This window comes from Mustela putorius, unplaced genomic scaffold (assembly GCF_011764305.1).
Source record: "Mustela putorius furo isolate JIRA1106 unplaced genomic scaffold, ASM1176430v1.1 tig00000224_pilon_pilon_pilon, whole genome shotgun sequence".
Lineage (NCBI taxonomy): Eukaryota > Metazoa > Chordata > Mammalia > Carnivora > Mustelidae > Mustela > Mustela putorius.
Window position 1 is genome coordinate 24,415,290 of NW_025421321.1, and position 12,486 is coordinate 24,427,775.

Genomic DNA, 12,486 nt, shown 5'->3' on the forward strand with positions numbered 1-12,486 from the left:
AGGGGTAAACGAGTACCAGAAATGAACACTTCCGGACTTTCTATCCAGAAATTCAGTAATATCTAGAAATGTTGGTATCTTTAGAAATGTTGGTATCCTCTTAGCCAGTAATTTCTTTCCAGTGTTAGTATGTGTGCTGTCAAAGAGAGCACAACCAGTAATTTCATATCTTAGAATTTATCTCAAGGAAATCATTAGGAATATGAACCAAGGATGGGTTCATTGTTGAATAATTTACCAAAAGCAAATAAAACCAGACAAAAGAAGACCTGAAGCCACCTAACTGCCCCCAGGTGGTTAAATAAAATATGGTATATCCATAAGGAGAAATACTGTGCAATCATTACAAGTCATGGTTTAGATGATTTTTTTAATGTTATTAGGAAATAGGCAAGATTTATTTACAGTCTACTGGTTGTGGTAAATTTGCTCTGATATTTTTTTTTTCTTTAGAAGTAATCTTTTTTTTTTTTAAGATTTTATTTATTTATTTGACAGATAGGGATCACAAGTAGTGAAGTAATCTATGTTTTTGTGTAGGAAGTAAACTGGAAAGATATCCTGAAATGTTAAACAGTTAATGAGTACATGAGTACATGAGCTGATGACTAATTTTTTCTTTCTTCTTAAAATTATTTTATAATAACATATTTCCAAAATAAAAAAGTAATAAAGAAATGAAACAAAAAGATAAAGCTATACGCTCTATTACTCAAAGGTATCAAGTGTCCTACCAGTACCTTAGGGCTTCATTAACATTTTGTTATCCTTGTGCAAAAACCTGAGAATATGTTTGCTCACATACAGGGACTTTTTGCTTTGGCAGCAGTTGGAAGGTCCTTCATTGTTTGATGTAGTCCACCTGAAAGACTCATTAAATTTGATAACATTAGTTGTGTTTCTATCATGTAAAGGACTAAAAATTGATCCTACTTACAATCTACTTGATGTATAGCAATTAAAACATTAAAACAGAACAATTTATAAGAGAGATAAAATCAAAATTCTCTAGTGATAACGGAGAGATCCCAACTGGCTAGAGGAATGTTAAGCGGTTTAGAAAGGGGATGGTATTTGAGCTGAGCCTTGGTGGATAGGTAAGTTTGGTAGGGAGAGCTTGGAAGGCAGCATTACCCAAAGGAGGGTAGGGATTGCACTTCAGTCATGAGTTAATGGGAGGCATTGATCACCCATAGAATCTTGGCACTGGGGAGTAGAAAGGTCCTTAGCCCATCATATATTCAAAGATTATCAGTGTTTTCATCATTGAAGACCCTCTTTTCTAATTTTCCCAGGAAACCAGTATTTTGAAAAAAATTTTGGTCAGAAAATAGCCATTAAATAGTAATTCCCTTTGCAGTTTTTATTAATCAAAGATAAATGTATCTGCCAACAGAGTTTCTGATCAGTCTAACAAATTGCAAAGGCACTGAATTGTTCTCTTAACCCACAATCAAAGAATTACGTGAGATCATGATAAGCCTAGTTTCCAGTAGGCTCTGATGGCTCTCTAGAAGTCTGAGACTCTGACCCCAGAGCCATCATCCAACCTGCATATCCTGTTGTGTGGAAGCCAAAATGTAGAAGACTATTTGACTTCCCAATCCTTGTTACCTCCTTCCCTTTACTCTAGGAAAGCTACTTAATCTCCCTGAGGCTGAGTTTCTCTAAAAACAAACAAACAAACAAGCAAAAAACAAGGGGTACTTAGGTGGCTCCATTAAGCTTAGACTAAGGCCATGATCCCACAGTTGTGGGATCAAGCCCCACCTCAGGCTCCCTGCTCAGCAGGAAGCCTACTTCTCCCAACTCTAGCCAGTTGGGATCTCTCCGTTATCACTAGAGAATTTTGATTTTACCTCTCTTATAAATTGTTCTGTTTTAATGTTTAATTGCTTGTGTTCCCTCTCTCACTGTTATTTCTGTCAAATAAATAAATAAAATCTTAAAACAAACAAAAAAAACCCTAGAGGGTTGTGGATCACCACCATCTGAATTTATTAAAAGTTACATTAAACAGGGTGTGGAGCGAGTAAGGGCACAATAATGTTAATTTTCTTCCCTTCTCCTGGGATCACAAATATGGTGGCACAGATAATATTTAAATTCAGTCTCTGGCTTTCTGTGTAGAACTCTTTTCCACTTGGAAATTATTTCTTCAGTGATCTGTCTTGGCCCGACTTTCCCCCCCCATGAACAGATTATGAAAAATAACAGATTAGCTGCTTAATTAATGATTTCTCCAGCATCTTCACTATTTCTTTCCATCCTTGCTTAGGTCTTTTAATCAGTTAATTCTAAAAACAGAGACCTATAAAACCCTAGAACTTCATCTGAAAACAGAGCTGTTTATCCCATTAAGTGTGTTAATTATGTTTTAGCAGGCAGGCATTTTTTCTTTTTCTTTTCTTTTCTTTCTTTCTTTTTTTTTTTTAAGATATTATTTGAGAGAGAACACAAGCAGGATGAAGGGCAGTGGGAGAGGGAGAAGCAGACTGTCCGCTGAGCAGGGACCATGATGCAGGTCTGGATTCCAGGAGCCCAGGGACCGGGGATCATGACCTGAGCCTAAGGCAGATGCTTAACCTACTGAGGGACTCAGGTGCCCCCAGGCATCTTTTCCTAAGCAAAAATAAGTATTTTTGGCCTCAAATGGAATAATCTGCAAATGCCCATCCAGTCATCTTTATTGATTTTGTTTAGAAGGAAATCCACAAGTTTGAGCAGCTTTCAACAAATATTTTCATTATCTGTATTTTCTAGAACCAATTCCAGGATCCCCACCTTCCCCACCCCCACTCAATTGAGTGAGCAAATGAATGATTCCAGTCACAAGTTGAATGCAAATATATTTGATGCACTCCCAAAAAATATTTTCATGTGTAGCTAGAGTGAAATCCTGTTTTTGCAAATTCCCAGTGTTTGGCAGACAGGCAAATTTCAATTACCTGAAATGAATGCTTGAAAACAGGAGCAGTTGAGCATTGTCATGCTTGCTTGGTTTCACAGCAGATGAGCCTCCCAAGTTTGTGGATATTTCTCTAGTCCTTAGTCACAGATAGAAGGGACACTGGAGATTACCTTGAGCCAGATGAACTCCAGGGTAGCTGCCAGTCCTAACAAAATTAGCATTACAATCTGGCAATTGAGTTTGGGGAAGATAAACAATGTCTGTTCATTTGATGTGGATTTACTGATGTGTTGCTACTGTAAATTGTCACTGTTTTCCAAATAGCAAGTGCTTCTTGAGAAGACAGAATCAGAGATTTGCCATTTCTATGAAAAGTCTCTTAACCTGCTCTGGCATTATATCTATAGGTGACTTTTTAGAGAGTCGTTGGATTATTTGGAATGTTTCATGTTGGCATTGTTGCCTCCTACTGGATGATTTAATCAGAAAACCTTTGGGTCTGAGGAGGATGGTCTCTCTCTGTTTAGTGGTTGTCCATTAGAAATATTTCAGTAACTCAGGGGTTGTATGTAAGTGATGAATCACTGAATTCTACTTGAGAAACCAACATTGCACTGTATGTTAAATACCAAAAATTTTTAAAAGTGTTTCAGTAACTCAGATCAGAGGTGCACATTCTAAGTTAAATAATAGCTATAAAGCAATTATTCTTCTTTAGGGATAATGATTACAAAATTATTACCTACTTTTAATCTTCATGTATGGGAGACATGGTGGGAAATGGCCACCTTGTTTGGTTTTTAGCATGTTTGTAAGTGTTTACATCTAGTAGTTTGTTCAGGTTGCAAGTTAATACTTAAATGTTTTCCCGAAGTGTGGACCTAACCATCTTTTCTCCAGATCTTTTTCTTCTTTCCATGTGTACTTTTCATAAAAGTAGTATGTGCCCAAAGAAACCAATCACCAGAGTTGTTACTTGCCTCCTTAGTGAGAGAAGAATCCTGTATTGTCTCACAGGGTTGCACACCCGCCTCTCATCCTCCCTAAGGGGCCCTCCTCCAGAGTCCCAGAGTCGCACCAGAGTCCCAGACCTCCCCGGTGGTAGAACCATCCCAGAACTGCTTCCCTCAATACTTAAATACTCTGAGAGGGCCACCATTTTTCCTCTCCCATAGGCACAAAATATTTGGCTTGTCATTGATTTTTCCTCACACTTTTTAAAATTTTTTGTCGCTTTAATTTGCCTAATCCTGCTGTCCTCATCCGTGATGTAACTTCTTCCTCACCACTGATCCAGATCCTAGCCTTGCTCATTCCAAGTGATTCAACGTGGTTCTCTATTTTTGAATTTTCTTGCCACTTGTATGTGTTCTGAAGATGCTACCTTGAAACTGTCTCTTGCACTCTAAGTATCTTCATTAGACTTAAAGTTCTCGAGGCAAAATCAAGATTTCAATATTTTCTCGTGCAAGACCCACTTTGAACCCTTACCTTGAGCAAACCATGTCAGCCCCTTTGCCCTCACTTCCAAATGGGAATGATAGGAATAGCTGCTTTAGCCTGTTGTCAGGGGATATTAGGAAGATCAAATAAACGTAAAGAACCTTTATAAACTGAGGGGCTATATACACAGCAGGAAAGTCATACCAGTTCATACATTTAAAAAACCATGTCAAAGCAAAATACTTAATTTCTGTATAACCATGAAAGTCTTGCTATTACGTTCTATACAGTAGCTCAAGCTTTATGCATAACGATTCTCGCACATGATAGATTATACAACGAAAACTAAAAAGCTTAATCAGTTATTTGGCTATATGAAAAGATAACTCATAGAAAAGTTTTTGAGTAACATTTCTACAGTGAAGATTTATCACAAATTTTAGTTAAAAAGACATTATTTCCAAATGTCTGGAAAAAAATGTCTGGAAGATATCTCAACACATTAGCAGGATGTTGTAGATATTTCAGTTTTCCTCTTTATACTTTTCTGTATTTCTAAACTTCTCTACAGTGAACCTAGACTGCTTCTGTAATTTGCCTAAAAATTAAAAACCTGATGATTTGTCCACTTTATTCTAATTCTGAGAACATTGGCCTTTTGTATTTAATCATCATTAAGCATTTAGTAAAGTTTGGGAATTTTAGAACTGTTGAAAGTTAAAAAAATACCTTTAAAGTTTTTCTTATGGTGCTATCAGTTGGCTGAAAGGTTTTTACAGTTCTGTTGGTTGCAGTAGAACAAGGTAAATTATATGTGCCTAGTTTGGCTATAGCAAATGATGCAAATGGAGGTTCCTCAAAAAGTTGAGAATAGAGCTACCCTATGACCCAGCAATTGCATTACTGGGTATTTACCCCAGAGATCTAGTGATCTGAAGGGGCATGTGCACCTGAGTGTTTATAGCAGCAATGCACAACATCTGACCTATGGAAAGAACCTAGATGTCCATCAGCAGATGAATAGATAAAGAATATGTGAGTGTATGCATGTATGTATATATATACACATACACACCACATATACACAGTGGAATACTATGCAGCCATCAAAAATAAAATCTTGCCATTTGCAATGACATGGGTGGAAGTAGAGGGTATTATGCTAAGGGAAATAAGTCAATCAGAGAAAGACAATTATCATATGATTTCGCTGATATGTGGAATTTAAGAAACAATGCAGAGGATCATAGGGGAAGAGAGGGAAAAATGAAAAAAGAGGAAACCAGAGAGGGAGACAGACTATAAGAGACTCTCTCTTAGGAAAAAAATGGAAGGTTGCTGGAGGGATGGGGTGTGAGGGAATGGGGTGGCTGGGTGATGGACTTTGGGGAGGGTATATGTCCTGGTGACCATTGGGTGTTGTGTAAGACAATGAATCACAGACCTGTACCCATGAAACAAATAATACATTATGTTAATTAATTGCATTTAAGTTAAAAATTCAAGGGCAGGGGGCAATAAAAGATTTAGCCAAAAAAATGTACTGAAATAGAAGCAGATACCAATAATGTAATGCATCAAAATGAAGACATTACTTTGGGATCTGTTCATTTTATGACTTTGCAGTTTTGGACACTCTGTGGAAATGCCCTGACTGCAAAAAGAGGGATATTTGGCAAAACGGGGGATCTTCAGACCATCCTTTGCCTTGCATGTGCCAAAGAAGACATCACCTATTCTGGTGCTTTAAATGGAGACATCTACGTCTGGAAAGGGCTCAATTTAGTCCGCACCATTCAAGGCGCACATAGTGTGAGTATGTCCATGTGGAAAATGGGTGATTATTTATTTAAAAAGTTGACATCATAAATATGTGGGTTTTTTTTTCTGTTGTTTTAGAATCAGTGGACCCTGCTGAACCCTCTCTACACATTCACAAAAGAATTCTCAAATTATTTTTGTTCACCTAAAAGAAATATTTCAAAAGCTTAATAATTTAGCCTTCACCTCAATTATTGGTTCATTAGTGTTATTATTCACCAACATCTAGAAGAATAAAATTATTTTATGATCCTTTTCATCTTCTAGATCAGTACTTCTCAAACTTTAAGGTAGCCATGAATCTCCTGGGGATCTTGTTAAAATGCAGATTCTGACTCAGTAAGTCTGGGATGATGCCATTGCTGCTGGCCTGGGGCCCGTGTGTTGAATAGCAAGAGTGTAGATAAGTATTGTTTTTACACTGGTTAGTAAGGGTAGATATTTCCTCGCTCTGAATGAGTAAGCATCACTGCCATATCTGAATCACAAATTAAAATGCAAACAGAAACCATTGATAAACTTCTCTCTTATAAGGGTCTGCTTTGTAAGAACAAGGGCAGACTTTACTTCTGACCGTTCCATTCTCTCTTGACACGTGATAATGGTTACATTGCCGTATCTATAGATGATAAAATGGAAATGCCCAGAAGAATGGGAAGTGTGAAAGCTGAAGCTTATTGTAGTAAATGGAAACAGGGTAAAAAATTTTTTGGAAACTTACCAGACCTGTTACTAATTGCCTCCACACTAGTCACCTATTACTCTTAATACAAAGAAAAGTTGAAGCACATCTTAGCAAAAGAGCTAGGAAATTTTAGGTCTTTCATTGTCTTGTATGTCGAACCAACTTTCTTGGCTTTACTAATTATGAAACAGTTTTTAAAACAATTCAGAGGTTTGTAGTTGTCCTTGTGCATAAAAGCAGCTGCCTTAGTAACCTAATTTCTCTTCACACTGGATCTTCTGTTGATAGTATATTCCTGTAGCACTTTTCAAGAGACCAGGCAAAATATTTCCTTGTGGAGAAGCATCTGTAAGTCATGAAGCTATTTCTCATGTGAAAAAAAGCATCTTTACATAATCCTTAACAAACTAACACAAATGTTATTTGTCTTCATTTAGGCTCAGGTGTTGCCTACTTGAGCTCACTGAGATGCATTTCAGGCACCTGCTTACCAGTGAAAGTGCTCATGTTCTTTGCTTCGTTATTTTGAGTGGCAATTTATATGAAGCACCTCCATTGTTGCCTTTTCTTTATAAGAATTAGTAGTCACATAAAGGAGCTTGATCTTCATATCGACTTTAACCAAGGAATTAGTGAATGATTTTCTTTTTTTTTTTTTCAAATTGCTATCAATTTAGTAATGGTAAAGGAGCATTTGAACTGGTTTGCTTTGGTGGTAATTGTGATTAATTTTTGATCTAACCAAAATGAAGGATTTCATAAGTGGCTACTTGGTCTATTGTCAGGATTTCAATAGAGAACAAGGTATTTTAAGTTTTTTTTTTTTTTTTTTAAATCAAGATCCAACTATAATGACTGTTTAGAATCATTGCAGTATTGAGTATTCTCTGCCTTACTCAACAGGCTGGAATCTTTAGCATGTATGCTTGTGAAGAAGGCTTTGCCACTGGTGGACGAGATGGGTGTATTCGATTATGGGATACTGATTTCAAGCCAATAACCAAAATTGATCTCAGGGAGACAGAACAAGGATATAAAGGTAATATATATATATATTAATACTCATAACTCTAAAGGTGTTAAACACAATGTGAGGTTCTGAATTTATATTTGTTTCTCTGTACCCCATCTTATTCTAGAAAGGATTTAAGACAGTTTACATAAATACATTGAAAGAAGATCAAAAGTATCCAAATAAATGGGTACCTCTTCTTCCTCATATGCATGAAGGTATCTGTAGGTACTAGCAATGGTCCTGATACAAAGATAAGAACATAATAAGAAAACCACTGAGTGCTATCTTGGGAAATGGGCTTTTGTATTATAAAACTGGGAAATTCTGGACTAGTAGGGGACCTTAAATGAGACTGTTCCCAGCCTCCAAAAATAAGCAAATAATTGACAAGAAGAACAAGACCAAAAAAATAGCTTTAAAGTAGTAACTCCTAGTAGTGGTATCAGAGTTGGGGACTTGGGTTCAAATCCAAGTTTTGCCTATAATAGATTTGAATCAGTATTTTAAAAACCCGTGAGCCTCCATTTGCTCATCTAAAAAATGGGGATGATACTAATAACAACCTCATAGTTGTGTGAGGATTAAATCTACTTAGAGTGCTTAGGATAAGTTATGGTACAGTCAGCACTCAATAACTGTTAGCTAGTATTATAATATGCTGAGTATGTGTACTGGGGAGTACAAAACAGTTTATATACATCTTTCAAAATTCTTACAATAGACTTATAATGTTATTTTCAAAGAAAGAATTTGGGCTTGAGAGAGTTTAAAGTGGAGCTGTAAACAGAAAAGATAAGATGAAGTCACAGACAGTATTCATACACTAAGCACATGGAGGGGGTTCTGTTCATTTGCCGCAGGCGGACCCCAGACCCTGCTCTTGGCTCCTTCAGCCAGTGCTGAGGGAGCGGTGCTCAGTCCTGTGAGTCATGCCGTCCACAAGGTGAAAGCTTACTCAGGCTCAGGTGAAGGCGAATGACTCCCAATGCTAAGAATCTTGCTAGACAGGGCTCTGACATCGGATGGGAAGTCCTCAGAGGGCACAGAGCGAGCTGTACTCATCAGGTTCTCTTTCATGAAGCCCCTTGTTGTGGGCTTGTGGCCATGCAGCCGCAGAGGTTCTTCCAAAGGCCAGATTGTCTGGCAGTGCAGAGCTCTCTGCTGGCCTGATGTAGACTGTAGTGGGCTGAGAGAAGAGCACTCCTGGTCTCCAGGCCATCCTCCCTAGAGAATGTTGTTGTCAACCAAACCTTTCTTAAAAATTGAGCAATAGAGAAGTGAGCTGGATATCATCATTCCTGATGTACCTGAGACCTGCTTCCTTAAATATCTATTAAATACCAAAAGTCAGCCAGTTTGGAGATTGGATTGTTGTTTTCTTATGGAAGCTCAGAATCTTGGCTTAGATGCATTTCTGAATACCAGGCACAAGGGTCAACATTGCAAGTTGTAAAATTTAAGGTCTGCTTCAGATCATCGACAAGGAGACAGTGGAGGCCCTTAAGTTCTTTGCCACAGAGATGAGCCTGTATAACTTTACCCAGAAAAATATTTCAGACAGACATATAAGCAAGTAAGCATCCAGAAGAGCAAGGTAAAACATGTTAGTAAAGCAGCCAAAAATGTTTGACCTTGAGTCATGGAACTTTCTGGTGTATATTTCAAGGTGAACTGTGAGCACATCATATACTAGATAATGGATGAGTAAACTTACCAGGTGGGATTATTGACCATAAACTGACTGGATGCTGGGGAGCATCAACCAGCAATGATGATTGCTTCCTGGCGGTCACTTTCTCCAGCTCATCCAAAAATGTATCCCATAGATAAGGTATGAATTTTAGAGTGGGTATCATAGCAGAAACCGTATTTACCCTGCTCTACTTTTCTATCTGATGTTCAGTTCCTAACTTTGGGCTCTCAAAGGAGAGTTTAGGAGCCAATGCAGAAAGAGCTCCAGGTAACAGGGGGGCAGGGTTGTACTGAATGCATGCCCAACTCCTGTCCCCTAGAGTCAGAGGAAGAAGGTCAGGGACACCCTACATTTTGTGTCAGTTCAAATACTTCCTATATACTTGCCCTTGCCAAGGTCAAAGCAGACACAGGTAGCGCGTGGTAGACCAGAAGCATGCCTGCACCTCACAGGTGTGGCAAGTAGTGCCTGGGCTTAAAGTTCATCAGGGGAGAGGTGGCGTGCACTTGTAGATGGATGACCAGTGAGATAAGGGCCCCTGTTGCTGTGGGAATAATGGACTATGCTTTTTTTTTTCTTTTTAAGATTTTATTTGTTTATTGATAGAGAGATAGAGATCACAAGTAAGGCAGAGGGAGAGAGAGAAGCAGCCTCCCCGCTGAGCAAGGAGCCTGATGCGGGGCTTGATCCCAGGACCCTGGGATCATTACCTGAGCAGAAGGCAGAGGTTTAACTCACTGAGCCACCCAAGTGCCCCTGGACTATGCTTTTTAAAGGATCATAAAGACCACGCTGCAGTTTGAGACCAAGGGAGCATTGAGAATTTGTGCCATTTCTTCAATGGTAGCCATATTCTTGCCATCTTTTTTATTTTTACAGTGCCTGCTCACTAATATTCTTATTTTCTTAGTCTTTTACTTTAAATTACTTTTAATACATCTCTCTCCTTTTTATTGTACTCTTCCTCACTGTAAGTAATAATGTCTGTGAACTCATGGCTTTACTATGTTGTTTATATATATATTTTTTACTCATTAAAATACCAGTGAAATAAAAAATTTTATCCGTGTTGTACCCTCCCTCCACCCTCATCAGTGGTGCCTTTGCCTGTCACGCTCTTGACGACATTGTAACAGAAGTCCACTCTGTACCATCAACCTTCCAGAGAAATGTTGGCATTCATTCCAGCTCTCAGTGGAAAAACAGGGTGAATGTATAGCGTCAGAAGAACAAAAGCCTGGTTGAAGTGTTGGTAACAACCCCAGATCCAGCTGAAGTTCTCCAGGCTGTGTGGTGAGGGCCATGCAGGGGAAACCTTCAAGAGGCTCTTTCACCTTCCCCCGCAGCTTTGGTGCATCCTCACGCTGAGGCAGGAAAGGGGGCAGCTGAGTTCAGAAGCACCTTTGCAGAGCTCAGAACGGGAGGAGGGTTTCAAAGTGGCCCTGTCCATGGTGTTCACGGAGGTGGGCTGTTACACCTCTGTGGGGGCGTCCTCTAGAATACACAGAGGTAGGAGAGAGGCCAGCCTGAGGTAGGAGACCCAGCAGGAGGATAGGGATTAAGATAGGTAGGGTATGAGGAGAGGATTAAAAGTAGTTGTAGTGTAAACAGTTTTACATTACATTAATGTAAACGTTTTTTACTGTGAAAGGTAATTCGAATGTCAACCGCTCTCTGATCAGATTCCACTTCACTAGCCAACACCTTGCCATTGGTCCTCTAAGCATTTGCTTAGAATGTGGGGAAAAAAGTGAAGGAACGGGGGAAAGGATGAAACAGGAGGAAGAAGGCAGAGTGGGCAGAGGACGTGTGCATGTACTTTGTCCCACTCCGTCCTCCCTAAAAGAAGCCTTGGCTTTCTCCTCCTCAAAAATGGAAACAAAATATACTTGAAAGGAGCACATTCAAGCAAAGCAGTGTTAGAATGTTTGTGTTCTCCATCTGACCGTGAAGCAACATGGATGGATGGCTTTACTCTTGTAAGAATTTTTTTTTTTTTTTCTTTTTTTAAAGATTTATTTATTTATTTGACAGAGAAAGACACAGTGAGAGGGAACACAAGCAGAGGGAGTGGGAGAGGGAGAAGCAGGCTTCCTGCAGAGCTGGGAGCCCGATATGGGGCTCGATCCCAGGACCCTGGGATCATGACCTGAGACGAAGGCCTGCGCTTAACCGACTGAGCCACCCAAGTGCCTCCTCGTACGAATTTTTTGATGTACATGAGTCTCCTTCCACATTTTTACTTTTTGAGTAGCAATTACTTTTGAATTCACTTCCATGAAAATATAGTGATTTCTCATTTTACACAAACAGCCAAAACGCTTTCCAAACAAATTTACCAAGACAATTAACCATGGCCATGTCCCAATTTCCATGACCTAGTAGTGACATTTTATGTTTCTTAAACATAAAAGTTAAAATTCAGAAATTGCTATTCATTAACATTTGGGCCATTTATAAAGGATACCTACTTAGTCTGCTACCTGTGAAGACGGCTGTTACCTCTCCTGTAGGCTTCCAAATGGCAATTTCCAGGTTGTTTGTAAACACTCCTAAGATTTGCATATGTTTGCATCTTCTAATAACTATTAATTGCTAAACACCAAGAGAGATGAAACAGTTTACATTAAGATAAATGCTAAGCTCAGGAAAAAAAGCAATTTATTAGGGATAGTATTAATCGGTTCTTTCACATCTTTCTAGTTGAGCTTGAGGTAATGTAGACCTTTGACTTCCAGTAAAAACAGTGACACTGGATGGAGAACTGAACCAGCTTTGGAGATGGGTCGTGCTTACATCAACTTGAATCTGTAGGGCCAGAGCTGGTGGTTGGGGCTTTCTGGTCCCTGCCCAATTCTTAGTCAAACAAAATGGCCTTCATAAGCCAGGAGGATCATTCCTCAATCAGGAGTAGTAGT

The 12,486-nt window shown here is 38.9% G+C and overlaps 1 protein-coding gene across 14 annotated transcripts in view; it reads left to right on the forward strand.

The window, feature by feature from the left end:
• The window catches only part of EML6 (EMAP like 6), a 311,304-nt gene that overhangs the window by 118,485 nt on the left and 180,333 nt on the right, over positions 1–12,486 (forward strand). For all 14 annotated transcript variants that reach the window (XR_006606026.1, XR_006606027.1, XR_006606028.1 and 11 more), the window contains exons 6-7: positions 5,981–6,166; positions 7,764–7,899. Coding sequence is in view for 8 of the 14 variants with exons in the window: in XM_045077846.1 (XP_044933781.1) it covers positions 5,981–6,166; positions 7,764–7,899 (322 nt within the window). In the remaining 6 variants the exon portion in view is untranslated. The remainder of the gene's footprint in view (positions 1–5,980; positions 6,167–7,763; positions 7,900–12,486) is intronic.